At 31.0% G+C, this 25,077-nt stretch overlaps 5 protein-coding genes and 2 long non-coding RNA genes across 7 annotated transcripts; 3 read left to right on the top strand and 4 right to left on the bottom strand.

Moving 5' to 3' along the window:
* Positions 1-446: 446 nt before the first annotated feature.
* On the top strand, positions 447-1,942 carry LOC107362795 (uncharacterized). The gene is made up of 2 exons (XM_015929928.3): positions 447-608; positions 844-1,942. The coding sequence occupies exons 1-2, from the start codon at positions 475-477 to the stop codon at positions 1,553-1,555; spliced, it is 846 nt and encodes a 281-aa protein (XP_015785414.1). The 5' UTR covers positions 447-474; the 3' UTR covers positions 1,556-1,942.
* Positions 1,943-2,847: 905 nt separating this feature from the next.
* LOC112538460 (ADP-ribosylation factor-related protein 1) lies at positions 2,848-4,403 on the bottom strand. Its single transcript, XM_015929854.3, has 5 exons — positions 3,954-4,403; positions 3,798-3,879; positions 3,630-3,700; positions 3,444-3,544; positions 2,848-3,351 (listed from the first exon to the last, which is right to left on the bottom strand). The coding sequence occupies exons 1-5, from the start codon at positions 4,215-4,217 to the stop codon at positions 3,264-3,266; spliced, it is 606 nt and encodes a 201-aa protein (XP_015785340.1). The 5' UTR covers positions 4,218-4,403; the 3' UTR covers positions 2,848-3,263.
* Positions 4,404-4,786: 383 nt separating this feature from the next.
* Positions 4,787-7,275, bottom strand: beta4GalT7 (beta-1,4-galactosyltransferase 7). The gene is made up of 4 exons (XM_015929853.3): positions 6,467-7,275; positions 6,289-6,396; positions 5,425-6,196; positions 4,787-5,300 (listed from the first exon to the last, which is right to left on the bottom strand). Exons 1-3 carry the CDS (start codon positions 7,055-7,057, stop codon positions 5,999-6,001), a joined length of 897 nt encoding a protein of 298 aa, XP_015785339.2. The 5' UTR covers positions 7,058-7,275; the 3' UTR covers positions 4,787-5,300; positions 5,425-5,998.
* A 185-nt stretch (positions 7,276-7,460) lies between these two features.
* Positions 7,461-9,176, bottom strand: LOC107362733 (ADP-ribosylation factor-related protein 1). Its single transcript, XM_015929856.3, has 5 exons — positions 8,812-9,176; positions 8,655-8,736; positions 8,487-8,557; positions 8,293-8,393; positions 7,461-8,197 (listed from the first exon to the last, which is right to left on the bottom strand). Exons 1-5 carry the CDS (start codon positions 9,073-9,075, stop codon positions 8,110-8,112), a joined length of 606 nt encoding a protein of 201 aa, XP_015785342.1. The 5' UTR covers positions 9,076-9,176; the 3' UTR covers positions 7,461-8,109.
* Positions 9,177-9,353: 177 nt separating this feature from the next.
* Positions 9,354-23,764, bottom strand: LOC107362543 (syntaxin-1A). Its single transcript, XM_089266229.1, has 9 exons — positions 22,822-23,764; positions 22,091-22,262; positions 20,053-20,310; positions 19,512-19,588; positions 19,251-19,388; positions 16,329-16,439; positions 14,558-15,699; positions 11,565-13,285; positions 9,354-11,017 (listed from the first exon to the last, which is right to left on the bottom strand). The coding sequence occupies exons 1-7, from the start codon at positions 22,852-22,854 to the stop codon at positions 15,613-15,615; spliced, it is 876 nt and encodes a 291-aa protein (XP_089122355.1). The 5' UTR covers positions 22,855-23,764; the 3' UTR covers positions 9,354-11,017; positions 11,565-13,285; positions 14,558-15,612.
* LOC107362544 (uncharacterized) lies at positions 16,820-18,854 on the top strand. Its single transcript, XR_001568682.3, has 2 exons — positions 16,820-17,623; positions 17,738-18,854. It is a non-coding gene; the product is annotated as an uncharacterized LOC107362544 (long non-coding RNA).
* Positions 20,237-21,801, top strand: LOC149094802 (uncharacterized). The gene is made up of 3 exons (XR_016197918.1): positions 20,237-20,377; positions 20,820-21,102; positions 21,404-21,801. It is a non-coding gene; the product is annotated as an uncharacterized LOC149094802 (long non-coding RNA).
* Positions 23,765-25,077: the final 1,313 nt, after the last annotated feature.

The raw sequence follows: 25,077 nt of genomic DNA, 5'->3' as shown, positions 1-25,077 counted from the left end.
ATGTTTACAAATCAGTTTTATCAAATTGATTGAGTTTGAGTCCAATTTTAAATTACCGAGAAAATTAAACAAGTTGGTCTGGTTAATGACTGTGACATCCTATGTTGTTATTTGGGTGCAAACAGGTTTCATTAGCAAGATGGGTTGGGATGGAGTAAGGCTCAAAATCGGTGTCCATGATTAACGAACCATAACTTGGGTAAAAGTGAATCTCTTTTGTTGTTGATCTTCAATTTGCAACACAAAGATGAGAATGGAAAGATAATTAAGGGAAGAAGAAGAAGAGAAAATGAAAGAAAGAGCAAAAAGTTTGATTATCATCAAGTGCTTCCATGGATATTGTTGAGATTTTACTGGAACACTTGTTCTGAAATTAGATATGAAATTGTAAGTAAACATCTCGATGGCTTAAAAGCAAGTTACAAAATTCATTGATCATCACTTTCAGACTCGACTCTAGTTGAATTGTTAATAATGTTTACCATAAGTCAATCAGTTTTTCTCGTTCTCTCTGCTTACTTTACATTGTCAGCTGGACATGGACACAATTTGAATGGTGACTTTAAACAAATTGGACCCAATGAATTGACTGATTTCCTTATTGATAGGTGAGTAAAACTTTCCAATTGCAATGTTTAAAGATGAATAAGTCTTGAGATTTTTTGTTTGATCGAAATTTTCCAGTCACTTATTGTCCATGTTGTCAGATTAGAAGCCTCTTAATTTAGGATCTGAAATGTTTACCAAATATTCACTGGAAATTTGTCATTCTATTCAAGATGAGTTATTTTGTGTATCTTTTTAAGTAATTTTTGCCTTTTTTTGTTGTAAATTATTCAACAGGCTCGCAGGTTTTGAAGGTTGGGATTTCAAAAATTGGGATAAAAGGTCTGATGATGAGGTTAAAGATGTTTTCGCCAAGCACAGTCTGAAGTATTTCAATCCGGTTCCATGTCAAGGAGGCTTGAATTGTATTAAAAATTACACAGACGATGCCACAGGTTCAGCTAAGATTGATTCCCGATTGACTGATGGGAATCGCACAGTTGATGCAACAAGTGAGATTGATGCTGCTTCATCGATGCAATTTTTCATGTCGCGAGATGCTAAAGAAGAAGCTCATTGTTTCATTGCTTCGGTCAACAGCACTTTTGAAAATCAAGGAGATGGATTTGATTATACAGTATCTAAAAATGTTACTTATGGTGGAGGAGTTAGAATACATTTGCTCATGGATTCTGAGCCAGAGTTTAAGGAAAATCCGGTAAAGCTTCACATACTCAAAGCTACTAGTAAATCCGAGTTGGAGGAAATCACAGCCAGTGCTAACTATTTTGATAAGATTAACAAAGTAACTCAAGTATCTGCTACGGTTGTCACTTTTGACACTGAAAACTGTGACAATGCAGTTGAAAATTTCGAGTGCGACACACTGGCCAGAATTTATCACCACATTAAGTCCTTTGATGAAAGAACGGTAACTTACAAGGGAAAGACTAGAAGTTACAAGGCTGATAGCTCTGGTACCATAATAACGGTGGTCAAGAAGGCTTAATTTGCTTCTCATTTTAACAATATCTCAGTTGAAATTCAGATTCATTAAGTGTCATTAAGAAACTATATCATTCAACCTTTTTTTCTGTCTATTAACTCAAATATAATATGAATTGGATTAGAAATAGATAATTTTATATGCTTTTATCGCTTTATACAGATTAACTCTTGTCCAAGATGATTTTCAGGCTGGAATAGTGCAATAACTCTTAATATATCCAGTTATAATCCAAATTGTAACAAATATTCACCAATACAATTAAATTGCAATAAATTTGTACTACACTATTATAGCAAAACACTAATATTCCCATAAACTACAAAAATAAAATGATTACTGAAAAACCTTTCATTAAACCTAAGCTGCCCAGAGAGGCATAACAATCAAGCTTCATAATCTGTCTTAATGTCTGACTAAACTGATTTTTATAACATTCGAGTATCGTTTTCTGGTTCACAAACCAGAAGCACTCAGAGTCCTCCTGGTAAACTAAAAAGATCTGACAAGGGAAGTAACCCAGCTGGTACGGGCAGATCAAAATGAAAGTGGATTTAATGGAAAGCCCGTGTCAGAAAACCCTTAAAAACACTAATCTCGCAATGAGCAAATCGATCTGAAAAAAGTTACAGGGTCACAAATGTTTTGATCGCGGAGGTCAAAATGATAAATAAAATCGAATTTAAGAAGAATGTTTATGTAAAATCAAATTATTTAGGTGTAAATGATAATGAGGAACCCAAATCTGGCTTCAGTTTTTCTCTACTATTTTTAGTTTGCCAAAAATCGAAAAAAACCATCAAAATGAACACCCGAAAACATTAAATTTTTTATGATGCAAAATTCATTTGTTTCATTTTAAAGGAAGTTTTTTTTCAGATTTGAGTTTTTCGAGATATTTTTCGGGTGTTCATTTTGATGGTTTTTTTCGATTTTTTCGCAAACTAAAAATAGTAGAGAAAAACTGAAGCCAGATTTGGGTTCCTCATTATCATTTACACCTAAATAATTTGATTTTACATAAACATTCTTCTTAAATTCGATTTTATTTATCATTTTGACCTCCGCGATCAAAACATTTGTGACCCTGTAACTTTTTTCAGATCGATTTGCTCATTGCGAGATTAGTGTTTTCTGACACGGGCTTTCCATTAAATCCACTTTCATTTTGATCTGCCCGTACCAGCTGGGTTACTTCCCTTGTGAGTCTAAAATATTACTTCTTGTGATCAAAAAGGATATTTTGTAGAGCTCATTGACAGAATTGAGCAAAATTATTTAGTTAACATATGAAGTTAAGCAGCAACATAAGTTAATTATTTATTGTAACTTATGTAGCTTGTACTAGTTAATTTTTTTATTATAACGATTTGAGTATAAAAATAGCAAGTGGAATGCATAATTTCATTCGACTATATCGGTCAGAAAACCATCTATTGTCAGGTGGGACAAAAATTTCCAGGATAGAGTATTTCGATTACACATAGATGAGATAGAGTTAAAAATAATTGATTGAAATTAGAACAATTTCGTAACAGTGGTTATAAAATTATTAACAAAAATTTGTGTAAAAGGTAGGCAAATTGATTATATCTAAAGTATTCACACAGGCAATGGTCATTGGAAGAAATGATATGGAATGATGTTGATTATGGTCCTTTTATAATGACAGCGAATATGAGAATGGTAAAGTTAACATGATTTTATACTGCTAGTCCTCAGCGTTATTAGGGGGTCTAGTCGGGACATTGCGTTTTATACAATTGGTCATCCAATCAATACTTTCAGTGATGCCTTGACTGTTTCAAAGAGAAAATTATTTTTTATCAATATTAGTTTCATATTAATTATTATGGACAATCAAAAATTGTCCGAATTATTGAACACAAACCTATTTAACGCAGAGACAGATATTGAATGTATATCTCGTTTGCCAATCTGAGAAGCAGATGATTTGAAAATTGATTTAATCCGATCAAGTGACAATGCTTCCTACAAAATACATAAAAATAACATTAGATAACTAATACATGTAGGTTTTTGCATATGCAATTTTAGAAACAAATTTATCAATCACCGGAATATCCTGCTTATTGGCTACAATTAATAGCGGAATACCAACAAGATGTTCATTTGTAATCATATTTTCTGCAATAAAGAGACAAAAAAATAGTAAATACATTTTATAGCCGTCAAAACGTATACACAAAAACGTCATTGGTTTAATTTTTTCATAACAACTAACCGAATGCTGCCTTTGATTCCTCAATTCTTTCAATATCAGCTGAATCAATTATAAATATTATACCATGAGATTCTGCATAATACTATATATAAAAAAGAGATTAGTTACAAAATTGTAATAAATATTATATCTTAATAATTAAAAACAAATACAAACCTTATCCCATAAAGATTGAAGCTCATGTTGTCCGCCAAGATCCCAAAAATTCATTACAATACCTTTGTACTCAATTTTTCCGATATTTAATCCAACTGTAGTGGTTATCTTGTTGAGATTAACACCTTTATAATTACGATTAAATTTAATTTTAGTCTGCTCCAGAAAAGTAGTTTTACCAGCATTATCTAAACCAAGAATTAACACGTAAAACTCATCTCTTTTGAATATGTATTTCCATAATCCATAAAACAAGGAAAACATTATCACTTTTTATATCAACAGTCATTAAAAATTAACACTGGTTTAGGTGAAAGCAGATGAGACAATACTCAATATAAATACATCAATACAAACAATTGATTAACCATCTAAACAAATTAAGAGTTCAATTAACAAAGAAATGATAAAAGTCAAGTTAAAAGTCAAACAGGTATAAGCAAAAATCATATGTTATTTGAGCCTGATCAATGCATGTTACCGGTTTTTAAATGTAGACGTTTTTTCGTTTCACTATTTCAACCAAAGAGTACAGTACTAGTCAGTGTTAAGTAAACTTTTTATTTGTGTGGACCGGCCAGCCGCGACAGCTTTAAGGCCCCGTCTAGGCCTTACTACCTAGGTACTTAACCTACCCATCGCTAGGCTCTATCCAGCTTAGCTGAGAATCCGCAGGAAGGGAGTATGGGATAGCTCAGGGGGCTTAACCCTGGGTAAACATAAGTAAATGTCGCCCTAACTTCGCACTTGCCGAGATTCGTCCGCTGATCTCAAGATGTAGATTACAATATATAAAGATTAGCAGTCTTAATGGTCAGCAATTAAATTTCAGATTAGATTTTTGAAATCTGTTTAATCATTTAATTCAAAGTGAAAATTGATTTTTAAGATATGTGAAAACCGTCATCGACGAATCATGCTGATTATTGCACGATTTTTGGATTGGCTCAGAAAATGCAAGAAATTGATTCCATGCTTCAACCATCATCATAAGCATTGTAAAACATTTTACACCACGGACTGACTTTCAGTTTCTTCCATTCTTTAGGTACGTAAGGCCATTGCCATAATTGTGTGCATCTTTCCTGAATGAGGCATCATGGCCAAATGCCGTCCATCATAACTTGTCAATCCAGCAATTCCTAAGGCACTTCTATTGGGGTTCATCGAATAGCTGAAACAGATTAGCTCATTCCTTTGAGCATTATAGAATTATTATTATCGTTGATTTTAACCGAAACAAATCTTTGCGAATTATTGTGAGTTGACTGAGTTCCTTATGAGCCAAAATTTGCTTGATGTTTCTCTAACGCGAAGCTTGTTTCCTCCAAAAAAAACACCATTTAGCTGTTAAAGGCGACAAATAAAGTATATTTTAAGTTAAAATTATCGGATTGAAATTTTTTTGTGCTTAAATCAATCCAGTCATTTCACAGTTTCTAATTTATCCGGAAATCATAATTTAGTTTACCTTGATAAACGGTTATTGAAAATTAATTTCAACAATAATTGAAGCTGGTATTCGCGCTGCGGCTAATTGGTCCATAAAAGAGGATATACTATATTTTGATACTTCAACAAATATTACAACTCCTTAAGATAAAAGGTAGTCAATTGGTGATTCATTTGGTAATAAAGTAGTACAGTTCAGTGTTAAACCACAACTGGTGGCAAAAGCCATCTCTAAAAGTGTAGTGATTAAACCTCCATCAGAGATATCGTGACCTGAAAGCACTTCTTTAAGACGTATCGAATCTTGAATCATGGGAAAACATTTCCTTGAAATTGAAGGATCATCATCATCAGGAACCAAATTACCAAGTTGACCATAAACCTCGGCCAACGCTGATCCACCAGTTCGTCTTTTACCTTTATAGCCACTATGTGAACAAGTTTACCTCGACCTTTCATAACAGGAGTAACTTCAAAGGTTATATCAGGAACCAGAGAATAAGTGCTAATGACCAAAATTTCCGGTGATTTAACAACTTCACTTTTAACGAATGAAAATCCACCTGGAAAAATAACTCACGGAATTGTTTGATTTATATTTTTGGCTTGACATTTTTTGGTTTGTTTTTGTTGACTAGAGAAAAATCACACCATGGCGTCAATTTATAGTCACAATTAAGTTTGACTGAGTAAATATCACAAGCAAAATCTTCAATTGTCATCTTAGTTTTGGAGGTTAATTCAAACTTGACATCGTGAAGTCCAGTCTCTCTATCTCTTTTGCGAGTAATCTAAATGAATGGAAGGGAAAAACATTAATCAGTGATACTCTAAATTCTTGAAATTTGTTTAATAAATTAACTTCGACCATGAATCGACTCACTTCTCTTTGATTAAAAATCTTAGCGTAATCTCTTTTCCTGACAGCTGGATCATGCAAGTGCAGAAATGTGTCTTCAATTCCTGTGGCAATGTTGGTAGGTCTTGTTATCTATTGAGAAATCCATAAAATTTTCATTATTATATTGAGAATATTTTGATTACCAGATTATTAAACTCACTTGCAAATTGGCTTCTTTAAGTCTTAAATAAAATTCATCATCCTCAAGTCCCCAACCCCAATATTTGTTAGAAAGTCCATTCACTAGTTCAAAATGATCATTTTTGATCAACAAGATTCCTCCAACAAATTTTTCATAGTGATATTTTGGATGTAAATTTGGCGATGACACATGAAATGGACCATGTTCAGGATACCTGTACTCCAAGTTAGGATTAAGTGGCAACAAGTCAACATCATGTATAGCTATGTAGTCACAGTTATCTTTCACTAATGAATATCCAGCATTTATCAGAGAGGCACGATTAAAACGGTAAGAGTCATTTTGGTTGATTACATTGATTGTGAAAGGTATGTTTTGTTTGTGTAAGAATCTGGATAAATGTGGCACAAATAAAAGAAGCTCTGTAAAACGATCGCGATATGGCACAATTACAGCTAATTTTGGTTGGGACAATGTTGAATGTAATGAGCGAGAAGAAACTTTTGTTGAACCTGCATCAGAAAACAGTCGCATAATAAGAAAAAAACAAATTGTTATAGATATCAGACCAATAACAATGAGTTTATTAAGAATCGACCTGATTCTCATTTTTGAACTTAAGTAGATGCGTGTTGTAACAATCAATTTTCCTTTGCCAAATCAAATCCATTCAATAGTCGATTCATTTACAGATATGATGAAAAATTACACAGCGCAAAAAATAAAAAATTGAACCATAAATAAACAGCTAAATTATAATTAAAACTCACCAAAATATGAAGGTAAAAATGAGAAGACTTTGACAAACACGATTTGAAAACAAACTAAACATGTGATTGAGTAAACCTTAGCAACGCCATAGCAGCAACCAAGCTAACAGTCTTGTAATGAATTACGCTCTGTAATTTTAATTTTAATGATGTTAATTTTGTATCTTTAATTAATGATAACTATAATAAGTTTTTAAACATAATGGGTCTTTTTGGACTATAAAAAGAAGAGCTTCAGTATGTTGATGAGACATTAAACCAATGATTTTATTCGATAAGAAACAAAAACAACATTTATGACAAGAATATCAGTAGAACTGAATTTTTCCCTTTTTTCAGTTATTACATCCATTATGTACTTGTTGATTACATCCTCAAATTATCTTTAAAAGTATCTTTATGGATGATAATCACTCAATTTTTGTCTCCGCACTTTCGCACTTTTCATTGTTCCCAAATTCATTTCAGAAATCCCAAAGAATCAGCAATCCATCAACTGGATCCTACTTTTTGGCGAGCTCAATATCTCGATTCAGAGATAATATTTAGGTCGATCAGATGGACTTTACGAGTGTTGAGGCTATATTTATTTGGTCCATCTTTATCTGCAATATTGCATACTCCAAAAGTTTCATTCATTAACATTTTCCATAATCATGTCAAAGTAGATGATGACAAATTCATCTTCGTCCAGATAAACTTCCCTCGGCCCGAATCAAAAACAATGAGCTATTATCAATATTGGCATCAACTTTGAATACCCATGAAATTTATCTTCTTTACATTCTCTCCTTGAGTGTCTTTTCACAAATCCTCAACGGATGAACCACAATCTTGAGTAACCAGCAGCAATAAATGCACTTAGTTGGCTAATAGATACGATGGCACGAACTATTCTTCAGCGTTATTAGGGGGTCTACTCGGGACATTACGTTTTATACAATTGGTCATCCAATCAATACTTTCAGTTATGCCTTGACTGTTTCAAAGAGAAAATTAATTTTTTATCAATATATAAGTTTCATATCTATGATTATGGACAATCAAAAACAGTCCAAATTATTAAACACAAACCTATTTAACGCAGAGACAGATATTGAATGTATATCTCGTTTCCCAATTTGAGGAGCAGATGATTTGAAAATTGATTTAATCCGATCGAGTGACAATGCTTCCTACAAAATACATAAAAATAACATTAGATAGCTAGTACATGTAGGTTTTTAAAGATGTAATAATTTTTAAATTTAGACAAATGTATCAATTACCAGAATATCCTGCTTATTGGCTACGATTAATAATGGAATACCAACAAGATGTTCATTTGTAATCATATTTTCTGCAATAAAGAGACAAAAAAATAGTAAATACATTTTATAGCCATCAAAACGTATACACAAAAACGTCATTGGTTTGATTTTTCCAAAACAACTAACCGAATGCTGCCTTTGATTCCTCAATTCTTTCAATATCAGCTGAATCAATTATAAATATTATACCATGAGATTCTGCATAATACTATATATAAAAAAGAGATTAGTTACAAAATTGTAATAAATATTATATCTTAATAATTAAAAAACAAATACAAACCTTATCCCATAAAGATTGAAGCTCATGTTGTCCGCCAAGATCCCAAAAATTCATTACAATACCTTTGTACTCAATTTTTCCGATATTTAATCCAACTGTAGTGGTTATCTTGTTGAGATTAACACCTTTATAATTACGATTAAATTTAATTTTAGTCTGCTCCAGAAAAGTAGTTTTACCAGCATTATCTAAACCAAGAATTAACACGTAAAACTCATCTCTTTTGAATATGTATTTCCATAATCCATAAAATAAGGAAAACATAATCTTCACTTTCCAATAAACAATAAACAGATATATAAATTGAATTGATTAATCATGATAATAAATGTTACTCAAAAATAACACATCACAGTTACAGTTTGGTTTTGTCTTACAGCTGGTTCGGTTGCTATGATGTTGCTCAAGTCAAAATCACGTGTCTAAGATTCTTTCAAATCAGTTCATGAGTTGATATTGATTAATCTGCTATAATTTATTCTTGATCTTGTCAATTTGCTAAATTTTAATGAAAAAATTAGGAAATAAATAGATGAACAATGTTTGTTGTTTATAAATTGAATTTATTTATGTTGCAAAAAAGAGCACAATCAATGTGGTTGTTGAAGAGTTGTTTTTTTTTGTTAAGGCATCTTTTCGTAAAGTAATCCAATTAATTATATTAGTTCTTTAACAAGCTATTTAATGGTAGCTTAATTAATATATATATTTATATTTATATATATACGATTGCCTATTCCAATCATATTGCTATAGTTGGAGAATTGTTTTTTTTTAATTTCAATCTCAATACATTCAATCATTTCTTGTGATTAAACTGTCTTTATGTTTGTATCAATTCAAATTGTTTCACTAATGTACATTTTAAAAGCGAATGATTATTGAGTGTTTTATTGTGTTGAATTTGTAGTGTGCCGTTTGTTGATTGTTGCCATTGTACCTTTGAACACTTGATGCAATATAAATGGATCAATTGGCAACCTTTGATTAGACAGCTTCAAACGGTAGAACCAAATTCAGGCAGAGATTTAGAAAATAAAATACTAATCAAAGGAAGAGATTGATTTCAAGTTGCTTTCCTTATTTTACAATTAGATGGCATCTTTGATTGTAAAATATTGATGAAAACAGGGAAACAGAGAAAGTGAAATTATGTTAGGTTCCAATTAAAGGTTATCAATTGATTGCCAAGAATTTGATCAAAGTGTTATTCCGAGGCACAAGTATCCAAATCTGAATCAGGATAGTTGACAAAAGGCACACACTGCTCTACGTAATTTAAAGTAGAGTTGATTATAGTTGACCCACGGAGAGTAACTACAAATTTCTGGTAGACGACACCCAATAATCAGTTCTGTTAAATGTACAAAAAAAGATAGGAGAAAACAATTAGTTATACAAACAACTCACAATTAAACAAATATTAACAAACAATTAACAAATCGAGTAAATCAACAGCAAGAAAAAGGTTAGATAATGATTGAAAAATGGGGAAAAAAATCTTCAGGTTGGATCTTCAAACATCTTTCAAAATCAATGTTATTTAAGCTGAAACGAAAGCAAAAAAGAGTAGAGAAAGTAAAATTTACAATTCTCTATTACAGTAAAATCATTCAATTTTTCAAGATGATTGTTAGCTCTGATCGACAACAGTTGTTGGTGTTGTCAGTCAAGCTTAAGATTAACATGGGTTGTGACAATTATATTGCGGGATTAAAAAAATGAAAGTCAACAGAAACAATATTGAATGATTATCATTGAGTGAAAATGAAAAAAGGTTTAAATGGATTATCTCATTAAAAAAGGCCTGATAATTTCGTCATTGTTGATTGTGATTATTGGAAGATGACTGGTCAGCATAGGAGAAGGAAAGGGTTAACGCAAAGGATGATTGATGAGATGAGATGAGTTAATAAAGATGAAAAACTGCATAACATTGAATGGTCGAGACGAAGGAAGAATCAACCTGTAGATGGAAAGAAAGAGTTGAAATGAGAATTGTTGAGATCAAGCTTAAGATTATGGTGAAAATGTCTATAAGAAGAAAGCAGAAAATTGTGTTGATAAAATGGCTGATGATTTTCAAGTGGAAATGATTTCAGGTTATGTACATGTAAGTCTGCGTCATTTTTATCCTCTTCATTCTTGGTGGGAAAGGAACCAAACTCATTGTAACCAATGAAAGTAGGAACCAAAATTAAAATCTCTAAAAGAAAAAAGAGAAAAAAGAGAAAAATTGTTAAAAAATGCAAATAAAACATAAATGTGTGGGGAAAGGAAGACTTTTCATCGTTTTTCATAGAAATGATCATCTGAAATATATTGAAACACAAGAAACTATTGAAAAAAGTAATATATGAAAATGTTAATCTTTGATTAACTGATTGCTTTTGCTTGTTACTCCAACCTTTGCTCTTGATTCTAGTGAATTATTTTAAACTTATTTAGTTTCATATTGACATCAGAATTGTTTTTCTTGTGCTATTATGATTATCACGCATGTTATCATTATGAGTATTAATATTTTTTGTATTACTATTACTGGATTGAATTATTATTAAGTTTTTCTGGTTCTCAAAGGGAAACAAGGAAGATTAGTTGACAGACAAAAAACAAGGATTGGAGTAACCCAAAGATGAAAAAAGTGTTTGTTTCAAATCTCTATCCAACTTTGCCATATCATCAAGATTGGAAAGGATGAGATGAAAAAAGATGAAAAAAGTGGGAGAGGGAAAAATGGATTTTGTACTCACAAATATTTACAACGGTTTGTCATCATCAGGTTTTGTTAGGTTCTGGTAAAGTGAATTGCGCAGTTTTTAGGTGTAAACTTTAAAATGCTGTTGAGAATCGAGAAAAATAGATATTGTCACACATCGTCTTCATAATGAAAAACATCAAAATTGCCTGGGAATGAAAGGAAAAAGATATAGTTTAAGAGAGAGAGAGAGAGAGAAAGAGGAAAGATTGTAAGATGGAGATGATGATGATGGTGATGTTTGGGATGAGATTGACGTCGCAAATCGTTTTTGTAACAAATAATAGTTTATGCTTGGTGGTAGTGATGGTGGCGATTATTATCTTTGTATGATGCTAATTGAAACGTCCACTTTGACATCATCATTTTTTGGTTTCCTCTTCTCTATGAATCAAACACAAATAGCAAAAGAAGAGCAATTTTTCGCAGTCACACACAACAATTAAATATCTCACTTCTATGTTGAAAATTAAATAAAATTAAAATTATTGTTTGTTTGCAAAAATTGTGTCCAAATGTATGTGTGTGTTGTGTGTGTGTGTGCCAGTGAATGTACGTGAGAGATTGAGTCAAGTTGAGTGTTTTATGGGCTTTTCATGAAAATTTGTTGATGAATTTATCCAAAAAATGTATTTAACGTTTTTTAAACTGCAAATAATTTATATTATTATTTGAATGTTGTATCGGGCATTCATCAAAGTGTCTTCATTCACATCATTTCACTAGATCAAGCAGACAATTAAAAAGGAAAGTATTTGAAGACAAATCTTGCCATTCAAAAGGAATGAATAATTGCTTTGTAGACTAGACAAGAAACCAGAATTAGGTTCCAAATGAATTTCGAAGAAATTAGAAAATGAAAAAATGGTCAAAGACCAAACCAATTGTGCTGAGATTTTGACAAAAAATCCGTTGATTCATAAGAGAGTAAGATAGTGTCCATGAGTGTGTTTCAGTGGTTCGTTGTTTATGAGTAAAAAATGAAATTCATTATGTATTTGCTTGCACACAAATTATAACTAAAATGTTAGCTTGAGAATCAATTCCTCGTTTTGATCCAAGATGAAAATCAATTACAGTTTGGCCGTAAATTAAAACAAAACAGCCAAAAAGAGATGAACGGTGAGCCAATGCGTCAATGAGTTAAAGCTGGAACAGGATTTTTTGGGTTTGCTTTAGGAAAATGTTGTTATCCTTAACCAGCAATGACACCAATGGTAACAACAGCAATTGATGATTGAGAAGAAGACAAAAGACGGTCAGAGGTGTTGACCATCAAGTTGTGTAAAAATCCTGTTTGCTAATCAAAATCACATTTTAATTTGCAAAGTAAAGGAAACCATTTCTCTCGTTTATTGTGGCAGGTTAACTTTTTAAATTGTTGACTCGAAAGAGGTAAGCCAGGTAAACAGGATTGTTTGCTTTGAAATTGTGGTTCATCAAAGGTTTTGAAAGATTTGTATTTACACCAAGAGATTCATCATAATTGTCATCATCACCATTTATCCATTTATTGTCATTCAATTCCTTCTTTTTGGGTTTAATGTAATTTGTTAATGTAATAGTAAAAAGCACAAACAACTGGATTCGTCTTTTTTTTGAGCTCAAACTCTCACTATTGTATAATTGAATTTGTAGTTGATTATATATATATTTGATTTATATTTAAATAATTCCTCTACGTTCAACACCATTGTTGTATAAGATTTTGTTAACCTATGAAATGAAACAAAATATAATATTAATAATGATGATCAGAGAGAAAAAAATGTACATGTAAAACATGATGGAAATGGAAATAGATCAAGATAATTTCGTTTGATTATCTTGATGATTTATTTTGTTTGCCTTTTATCATTCACTTGAGCATGGATTATCATGACCTTTAACTTTACTGTTTATGTATTATAATCATTATGATTATGGAGTTAGTTGTTAAATGCCTAACAGAGTTAAGTTATTACTTTTATTCCTTTATCCTGTAAACATGAAAAATTTTCATCAATTTACAGGTTATTTTATAACCTTTCATTTTTATTTTGTTCAATTTAACCTGAATATTTTATTATAAGTAGCAGTGTGTTCAAATCTGTGTTCAAAGTTTCAAAACAAGATTGAAATTTTTTCAGGGTTAAAATGTTAAGTTGCAAGAGATGAATAGAGGTAAAGAGTTGAAGATTGAATTTTGCCGCAAGAGAAATATTATGAATAGTTGTGATGAAGATGTTGGAATAGGATAAGCGGTGAAAAATATTGAACAATTGTATTCACTATTATATATATTTAGTTATTAATATTAGTCAAGTTCATGATGAATGTTTATTATGATTACTATTAAACTGAGGTTGAACAAAAAAGTATGTTGATCAGATAATATTATGAAGGTGAAATAACAAGAAACTCATAAACCCATGAAAACAGAAGGGAGTAAAAAAAAGGAATTGTTTGACATTTTGAGTTATAATCTAAAAATTATTAATAATACAATTGGATTTTTGATAAATTGTTCAATTATTTTTCCAGTTACTCTTCTGAATCGTTAAAAATTGATAATAATGGTAAAGAGAATTCAGATTTTCTCATTTTTTTGGCAATGGTGAGAATGTTTGCTTTTCTGGTTATTTGTGTGTGTGTGTTTAAATAATAATCAAGATGATTGGGTTAAATTGGGTTTACAAATCTATTTGGTCTCAACATTGATTATTGTTTAGGAGCTATTTATATCACGTTTAAAGTAAATGATAAAGTCCGTGATGATTATACAGTTTTATTCAATTGTATTAGTGATGAAAACTAAACCTGAACAAAGTCAATTTGGTGGTAATAAAATCGGTGAAACCCAAAAGAGTTATGTTGAAAGGAAGATAATATCATTGCTATGTGAATGGTTACTGGTTTTGTTTCAAAAACAATCATCATGATTATCATGTGATGTGATGAGGAAAATGTAATAAAGGAATCAACAGATTCAGAATAAATATAACTAACCTTTTAATTAATGTTCCAATAATCCTTAAAGAATTGAATATTGGCTTGTATCTCGAGTAACATTTTCTGTGTGTTGCGTGTGTGTGTGTTTGAGTGAATGTTAATATACATGTAGTTTACGGTGTACTGTGTTGGTGTATGTTACTGAAAGAAAATTCAATTCCTGTTGTTGTGATTTAATTGTTTGTCAGCAAAATTTGGATGGTTTTAAAGTGGTTCAATGCTACTGGTAATGGTTGCTTTCAATTTTATCTTGTATTGCATATTATATTAGACTTGAAGTATTGTGTGTGTGAATGTGGGTTTCTTATCATCCGTTGACTCTTCTTGATATGAACCGATGAAAATTGTAAAATGAAAAAAGAGATGATCATGATGCACAAGGTAATTATGATGATGAGAGATTGAAACAATCGAGGAACAAATCGCAGAGGTTGATCGAAGGAAAGGAAGAGAAGAAAATAAAAAGATGAGTTGATAATCATCAACTAATTCTTTAATTGTTTAACTGGTTGAGTAGTTTTCATCATTAAACTTAACTGGACCATTAGATGATTGTTTTGTTGGTTAATATTGATAACACAAATCTTCTTTCCCTCCTTAAATCTAACTCTTTCCTTTTATCTTTGATAATCTCTCATTTAGCTTTGTTATTATCACCATACTTATTTAAGAACAAATCAATATGGATGTTACCATTGTTCCTGTTGCAGGTTTTGAGGTTTTTGCTGTTGTAGTGTTTGTTTCTGGTGTTTTTTGGCTGATGATAATGATGATGTTGATGAGAGTGATGAGAATGACGATGGTGTTGTTGTTGTTGTTGTTGTTAACAGTTTAAAAACTTGTAATCATTAATTATTTAATCTGGTTACAGTTGATATAATCATTGTTACCGTTGTGATCAGTGTTGAGTAAATCCTTATTTGGTGGAAGTAGAAGGTAAATGAAAATTATTATTGTATTATTATTGTCACACTTAATTCCTTCTCCGGGAATGAATAAAGATAAATTGTGAAAAAAGTGTACGAGAGAGACAAAGAAAAAGATAAATCTCTTCAGAATGGTAATGGGATAAATTTGAAAACCATGGGAACAAGAATAAGACCAGCAATTGCTATGCAAGCGATTATCATCAATTTTTTCTGTGGAAATCAATCAAGGCACAAAGAGAAAGAGGTGGAAGGAAAAAAAACAGCAATTAGTTAATTGGCCCAAACGATAATTATTTAAAATACCAGAAAAACCAGAAAAAGAATATAAAATCCAAGTTAACCAGAAAAGCTTGAACCAGAAAAAAAGCTAAAACGCTTTTCATTGGCTATTGGCATGGATACGATTTGGCTCGTAATTTGATTTTGCTAAAGCTTGGCGCTTTCATGAAAATTGTATTCAAATGAAAAATTAGCTGATGGTAAATTATAAAGGAATTGTCGCAATTATAATTTTGTTTATTGTTATAATCTATAGACAAGTCTGGATATGCATTGAAAATATATATCACAGCAACCTTGAATGCATACATAATGGCAACTAGTAATATCTAATAAATGTAACATTTTATCTGGTTACATGCTCAGAAGCATTTTTTCAAATGCTTAAGCTTCTCACTCTGATTGTACTTGAATTATTACTTTCATGTTTATTATTATGAAAGTGATTGATTTTGTATCTTCCCTGGTTTCTAGTGGTAGGTAATAGTTGCGAATAAAAAAGGGAGTATAAAATAATAATGGAGGATTAGAGAGATGAGAGGAAAATTATGATGACTTACCTTGCGAGCTTCACGTTGAAGTTTCAATGCTTTCCTAGTATCTTCAGTTCCAGCTTTAACATATTCAACTGCTTTACCAACATGAAATTCAATTCTATCAATCATTTCACCCTAAACATTTCAAGAGTATCAGCATAAGGAGTAAAAATAGGTGAAAATAAAGAGAGAGAAGCAAAGAAGAAAAAAAATTATTATCGTAATTTTGCTCTTCTTCTTTCCTACCAAATCAAATGTACATTTTAAAGTTTAAACGAAAGATTCATTGAAGAGATTTGAGTTTTGTTGTTACTCTACACCTTTAATTAACTTTGATTATTGAGAGATGACAAGTGAATAACAAGGTTATAATCTTCAATCAATCATGACACTTTCAACTCTCAATTGAACCTGAAAACTTTCAATTATTAAAGGACAAATTTTCCCATCGTAAAAATAAGCCTTCAAGATCAAGATTGGGATCAAAACTTGGATCAAGATTCAAGCTTTAGATCTAAGCCTAACTGAACAGTTGACTGTGTTAACTCTTTTTTTATTTTCGGTTACAAGACAAATTATGATTTACAATTTCAATTAGAATCTATAAAATCAATTAGTTAATTTGTTCTAAATAATGTTCAATTGTACAATTTAGTGATGCATTAGTATGGAAAGCTATGCTGTTTTTTTCTCGTTAAAACCAGAAAAGTCTCGTAAGTTACGAGTAGTAACTCAACATGCATTGCAATATGATGAAGATTACTGGTTGAAAAAGTGGATTTGATAAATGTTTCAATTGATGCTGATGAGAACAATCATGTAATTGCTGTTAATCCAGTTGATGAAAACCAAGAGGAACTAAAATCTGGGTTTCTGATGAAAAACAAGGAGACATTGACATGGGTACAAATTTTGCTTCTGTTAATAAGGTGACCCCATTTTAACCTCAAGTCATCCTAAGGTTTTTATCGTTATTTCTTACCATCCTCATCTTTATCCTCATCTTCATTTGTTACCTTCTTGCTGCCTTTCATGATACTGAGTCGTATTTCATGGGACGTGAAACAATCAACTGAACATCACACAACGCAAACTCCCAAGTGTCTGTTGATCGATTTTTGTGTCTCCAAATACACAAAACACCTTTCATCTACTTCTTCCTTCTTCTTCATCTTCCTTCAACATCTTATCTTCTTCTTTTTCATCATCATCATCATCATTATCATCCTCCTCTCTCTCTCTTTCCCTTTCTCTTCCTTTACGTGTTTTCATTCCTAAGTGAGATTCAAGTAAATTACTGGGCAAAAAAACTAAGAAAGGTAAGATGAATGACTTTTATTGTTAAAGTAAATATTTTTTCCATAGATGATGAGAAATTTATATCAGTATTACATTTATTTAATGCTTTACCTTTTCCTTTTTTAACCATTTAGGTTGTAACAATTAACGATTAATGGCTAACTTTTTGTTTATGGATCAGTCTACAAATTGGCTTGAAAATTGTAATTGTTGATTGATGGGTCAACAACAATCAATCTCATCATCAAAAAGTTGTTCCTCATGAAAAGTCAAAGCATCATTATAAATCAAATAAAACTAAACCGGACAAGATGGACCAGAAATGGCTGAATCAGGAATGACCGAAGCAAAATGGAAAGAATCAGGAATGGTCAAACAATCTAAAATTGAACCACAGAGTTGAAATTGTTAAGGACCATAAAGTCTAACCATTAAGTGAAACCAGAAAAGCTAACCAGAAAGTCTAACCAGAAAGTTGAAATAGATTAATCAATATGTATCGGTGTTTACATTGTTACGCATAGAAGCCTATTATATCTAATCTGATATTTAATCATTTTCAATTAGATACTTGATTGACTTTTTAAGGTTAAATATTATGTTGTTCAACAATTTTGTCGCCTGCGTAATTTGATTACTGAGTCAACAGTAAATGTATTCCTTTAATTGGTATACTTTTTGCAAATGTTTATTGAATCTTCAATTGAAACTCTATCTACCTGCTTGATCATGCTGAGCTTAAATAATAAATTTAATCAGAGTAATGGATCAGATCAAACTGATTGATTTACATCGAAATATTAACAAATATTAAATAGCAGAAAAAAAAGTTAATAAATTTGCCTTGTTAATAGTTGATCAAATACGAAGATATATTTATAATTGATGCTTGGTTCATCAATTGCATTTGTTAAGTTCAGCAATTATGGATCAAGAAAAATGAATAAATTTAGGTAAAACGATTGTAAAATTGGTTGTAACACTTGAAATTGTATAGTCAATTGAATTTATCTTTGAATAACAGCTGAATCATGTAACTCTATTTATTTATGTATTTTTGAATGTTAAGGTCAAGAACTATTTCTTCTTCTTTCCTCTCCTTTTTTTAATACTGTTAAAGCTGTTTTACATGTTTTTCCGTGGTTCACTGGATCCAGGATGGTGAAAAAGAGGATTCAGAAATGAACATAGAGATTGATACAGTTGAAGGGGAAAAAAAGTAAAATCAATAAAAAGCTTTATGTAAAATAATTATTGGTCAACAGAGAAAAGGCTCTCCACTAAATAAATGTAAACATAAACACAGAAAAAGGAGGCTTTTCTTCTCATATCATATTTAAGTTGATCTAAATTCAATCGTGTCATATTGATTCAAATATAATCAGTTAATTCAATTGAATTTAATATTAAAGTGGATGATTGAAGGTGTCAAAAAAGGCGCCTTCATGGATCAGCCAATGTAAATGCTTGAAAAAGGCGCATTTATTTATATCTTTCACTTTTACTCTTTTGTCCCTTCTTCTGGTTTCTGTTCATGACAGCTTTGTTTGTCTTCATTTTTATATTTGATGTCCGTTATTTAAATTACCAGTGTACAGTTTGATGATCAATTAATTATCAGTGAATGTATTAAAATGTGTTACTTACTTGACTCTCTACCAAAGTTGCCATATCTAGAAACATTTCGTGTAATTCAACTATACTTTTTTCTAACTTTTTAATATCTGCATGGCGAGCTTCAATATCTGCCAGTGTTTGCCTCATCTGAGCTGTATCTGTAACAATCTGTGATTTATATAACAATTGGAAAAAAAGACAAAAACAAATGTTTAATCAACATATTATTATGGTAAAATCAACTGGACATGTTTTCAATCAATTGAGACATGTATAAATAAAATGGCTTACCCCTTCTGTAAATATTTGAGCGCTTTCACCACTTTCAAGCATTTCTTCAACCTCCTCTGCTGTTGTTGTCTTACCAGCTATTTAATTAATAGTTAATCAAGAATCCAGGAGAAAACATAAATTATTAGTTAATACAATGTAACATAAATTTTATTCCAAGTATCCTTGTAACTTTAACTTCGCAATCAATGATTGATCATTACAATGGTGATAACAATGCTTCTACAGCTTTCTATCAATGCTTAATTGTCTATCCATTTTTTATTTCCAATGAAATGAGATAAGCATTTTGGAATACCGAATTAACCACAAATTGGTGCTTAAAGCTGTCATGTATCCGGCTCGTTAAATTTGCTGTTAAGCGATCAAAGGAAAATCAAGCTGATAAAAGGTGCTAAATTATCAATTAGACTCATCTGCTTCAAGTTAATGCTATCTCCATGTTGGATCTATTTTTACCATTGATTTTGAAATTCGGAATGCATAAGTATGGTGCAATCGAGTCACGCAGACCTGGACCATTGGACCTGGGCCAACTTACCAATTTCAAGTTGTCGTTGTATCCTTGCTTTACACCTTTCTCGGTAATCGACTTGGGTTTGATTGTAGTCTGTCATTGTTTGAACAAACTTCTGTAAAAGCATTGAATGTTGAGTTTTCCTGATTCGAAAATCGGCCGACATATCACCGGATTCCTCCATCTTCTCTATCTCCTGTTCCATTGCTTTTAATCGGCCACGAACCACATTTGAATTTTTCTTAATCGTTGTCATCAGACCATCTAATTGAACCTTCAGCTCTAAATTTTTTGGACAAGATAAAAGGGAGAAACAACAAAAACAAATATGTTATAAAAACGGAAAAGGGTAATAAGTTAAGCTAATTTTAATGTTCATCATCATCAACATAATATACACATTATAATGTACATTTATAATAATAACCACAATAATGTCTAGTTAATAAGTTAAATCAAGAAACAAGATCAGAATGGTAGAAAAATGAAGTAAAGTCACCAAAATTCATAATAATTTTTATCTAATAAAACCACTTTTTGTGTGTTCAACTACAGTAAAAGTATCATTATGGATAATGGTTATTATAATGATTTAATTAAAATAGTAAGAATCGCTTCTAAAAGTGATTAACATAAGATTAAGATAATTGATCTTTATTAAAATAAATTACAATGTTTTTCATTGAGTGACATTTCTTTCAATCTCCAATCAATGGCTATTATTTTGGTTATCATTATTATTGTGTTATTAGCATTAAATTATCATCATCTAATTCTGATTTCATTTTCAGGGAAGATAAACTGGATAAAGAGAAAGAGTGGAAACTAAAGAGACACAGACAGAAGGAAACGACACACACACACACTCATACAAAAAAGCAGGAGAAACAAGAAAATGTGAAAACAGAATCTGATTGAATATTATAACAGTTATATACAGAATCGATTTATTGATGTTATAAATAGAGGAATCAATTGATAATTGTAAATCTCAGACCAGTAGCTATGAACAAGAAGAAAAAAGCCAACGGAGATTGGAAAAGTGTACAATCAAGAAATACGAGAAACTAAAATGTAACAATAATGATGAAATAATCATGATTATCAGGAAAGGTTGAAGTTAAAATGAAAATATGTTCATCATTGATTCCAATGAAATATTGAGGTCTAAATAATCTGGTAAAACTGGTTCACCCTGTAACCATTGTGAGTAAAAAATTTGGCAACAAAATTGTGTTACCTATTTTATCATATTATTTAGAGTTTAATATTTTAAGGGAAGCCATTATACAGGAAGAAACCTTATCATGATGATGATTATGATGATGATGATGATCGATTTCAGGATAACCTTTCATTTTCTTCTTTCTTTCAGCTTTTTCATCATTATTATATATAAATATATTATCTAAAAATATCAGTGTTTTTTTCACGGAAACTTCACTCATAATCATTATCTAATGCTTGGTTAACCTTCAATCCTTGTCCATCAACTATAAGAATCAACTGGGAGTGAAAAGTGATCAAAGGTTATGAAAGATATTTTCTGGTTCCATTTTTATTGAACCAATTTTTTGGGTCCTTTTTGCCATTTTTTGTCCACTTTCTTGTTGTAAATTTGTGAACATTGTATTCATTTCAAGCCAGTTGAGATTTAATTGATTTGGTCTCACTGATTAATCCATTGGTTAAACAATGTTGGTGATTATGTTGATTGTAAATAATGATAAACTTAAAGTGTGCATCATGAATAAATTAAGTTTTTCCAGTAAACCATGTTGATATTTGCTGTCGATGGTGATGGTAATGATCATGATGTTCATTAAGCTTTCTTGTTGATTATTAGTGAAAATTTTCATTAGCTAATGATTGATAAATTAGAGTCTAGCTGATTATAATTGAATAATTTTGAAGCAGTTACAACATTAGCTAATATTAATAGATATATTTAGACATTTGTTTGGATTGTGCAAAAAAATGTAAACATTCCTAAATGTTTAATCATGTTTGATGATGATAATGATTAATATTAACGATTATAGCCACATTGTAAAACTCTTACTTTCATCATTTCCTGGTGATGATAATATCGCACTCTGCGTCCTTTTGACCTCTTCAACGTCCGTTTTCATTTTTTCCACCATTTCCATAATTTCTTCCACTTGTTGGAAAAATTCATTTTTAACATCACTATTAGGCATTTCAACTTCAAATTCATCCTCATCTTCAGCAGCCTGCAAGATTGATCCAATGATCCAATAGTGTTATCCAGAGACAAGGTGGGTGGAAGAAGAAACAGAAAAAAATGAGAAACATTAATAAAAATATAAAAAAGATGATTTAGTAAATTTGGATTTGCAGTGATCGACAGGGAAATTAAAAGCAAATTCAAAGAGATTCTCATTGCTGAGTAAACTAATTGGTTATTTAAATATCTACTGAATATCAAACATTGTTTGAACCAGAATAATTTCTGGTTTCATATTGACTGAAATTGGCGAGATACGATTTGTACAGGGTTAAGCAATTTTATAGCCTTTTAGGTTTAGGTTTATGATGTGACATTGGGTTGGGCCTTTGGGTTTAGTTAATGGTTAAGGTTTAGTTTTGGGTTCACTTTTGGGTTCCAGTTTTAGGTTTTGGTTTGAGGCTCATTATTTAATCTATGGTTTAAGGCTATGGGTTGATCTAAATAATATCTAGATTAGGTTGAAGCAGTGGACTTTGAATTTGGTTATCATGTCTACTCTGGTAAATAGGTTGGACTGGATTTCATTTTAACCAGAAACTTACCGCTTTTAAAGCTGCTAATCTATCTCGAGTCATTTTGATTTAAACCTTAATTGGATGGATTTATCCTTCACAATAAATTAGTTGGTTAGATGATTAATTGAAAGTAAACAAATTTAATTTCAAGTATATTTGAAGGTGTAACACTACAAGCAACCATTCAAAGCAGAAGCACACACACAGTAAAAGAGCACAAATAAGCCAAAAGGCTTTCCAGATACTAATGTATGTCTTATGATTTAAATCCAGCAAAGGTTGCGATGAAAATTTGAACACAAAATTTATCAATTATGTTGCTATTAAACAAAACCAGCAGTGATCTTGATGATTAGTTATTATTACTGTTGATTATCACTATTAAGACAATTTGTATTATTATTATTCTTATTATTATTGTTACAATGATTATTATTATTAGATTATTGTTATTGGTGTTATTATTGTTGTTGTTGTTGTTTTTTTCTTGCTGTCAAACACTATTATTGGGTTGTTGTTGTGTCGCACTGATTTAGATATACATACACATGATGATGTCCATTGACGATTACAGTGTTGATGATGAAGATGAGACAGAAGATGAAAATAACAACAAAAAATAAAGGATTAAGAATGATAAAGATGAAGATGAAGATGATGAAGGGAGGAAAGAGAAAGCTTTTTCAACAATTGAATGTGTTAAAAAGATGAAAAAAAGGGAAAAAAGTGGAACCTTTTTTCCCTTTTTTTTGGTGTGTTTTGTATTTGCTGGTTTAAGGGAAGGTTAATAACAATTAAACAAGTGTAATTTGATTTTTATTAAGAGGTATGATATTATATTGGATTGAAGATGCCATTTAGAAGGCTTTCTCTCATCATCAGTGTGTTTCTCTTACTTTCCTCTCTTTCTTTTGCTTCCCTCTTCTTTCTCTCTCTTCCTTGAAACACATACAGCATTGAAATACATTTAAACAGTCTTTCAAAAAAAAACCTTTCATCATCTCTTTCTTTTCATCCAAAAGACTCCTTTGATTTGACTCCTGCAATACTACTTCGCTGCAACACCAACACCCCTTTCAGTTTCACCAATAGCTTGACGTAGGTTTACATCATTTGTAGGCCTAACCAAGTTCATCCCAACCAGAGTTTAACCAGAAAACTGTGAAACGACCTCTTCTTAAATCATCTCCACTCATTGTCATCTGTTTCATCTCCACGTTTTTTGTTTTGTTTTCTTCCTCTCGCCATTCATTTAAACCTTTTTTCGGTTATTTACTTACTTTTTATCCAATCTTTTGTATTAGAAACATTGTTTCCTTGCCTTTTCCTGGTTTGTCTGGTATTACTATTGGTCTGGCTTCATTTGGTTCATTGGTATCACAATTGACTTGATTGTAAAAATTAAATTAACAGAAATTTTCATCTTTCTTTTTCAATATTGCATTTTATTAATATTACTGGTAAAAGATTAGGGTAAAGCTTGAGTCTCTGCTAGTTGTCCAGTCAAGGTAAGGGCCATAAGGGTAACAAAAAGGATGTTATACTCAAAGTTGTCTATGAATCAGCCTTGATTATGTTGACCTCAAATTCTGGTATTTTATTGTTACTTTATTGGGTTTAGAGTAGGACGGCCTATTAGGTGCATTTTATCTAGTTATTTTATTAGTTGCATGATATCTTACAAATTATCATGATTTACAGCAAATAAATACAGCAGTTTAAATAAATAGTAAAACTGTTTCTCTATTGGGTTCAGGATAAGGCGACTACAGTTACTTTTTGGTTGCATTTTTCACTGTTGCCCTCTTTTGTTCCTTTTATCAACTTTTCTGGTTCAACAAAACAAACTGTGACATAAGTTGACACAAATTGACCAAAATAGGTAAAAAACAGGTGGAAATTAATTTCTTTCGGATTTAGACTCTGTTGGGTTGTAGGGGCCTGAAAATAAGTCCCTTTGTGCGATTTAAAGACTTCTCTGATGAATAGTTTTCGAGAAAATCGAGTTAGAAGCTCAAACTTGCAAAGCTTTTCGTACAATTGGAGAAGCAGATTTTACCATGAAATTCATTTAACTCATGTATTTTTTGATGACAAACCAAAAAATCAAATTACTTTGAGCAAAAAAATTTTCTTTTTTACGCAAAATTGATAAGTTCGAATTTTAGTTAAACCGACCACATTCTATGACCATAAGATTTTGAGAGCTGAAACTTATTATTTGTTGATGAAATTTGTTGGCACACATTGACGATAAAACACTTTCTTCAATTCATGGATAGT

The sequence above is a fragment of the Tetranychus urticae genome, chromosome 1, assembly GCF_039701765.1.
Source record: "Tetranychus urticae isolate SD_2017Ah chromosome 1, NJAU_TeUrti_SD_1.0, whole genome shotgun sequence".
Lineage (NCBI taxonomy): Eukaryota > Metazoa > Arthropoda > Arachnida > Trombidiformes > Tetranychidae > Tetranychus > Tetranychus urticae.
This window is presented reverse-complemented; position numbering and strand designations above follow the sequence as displayed.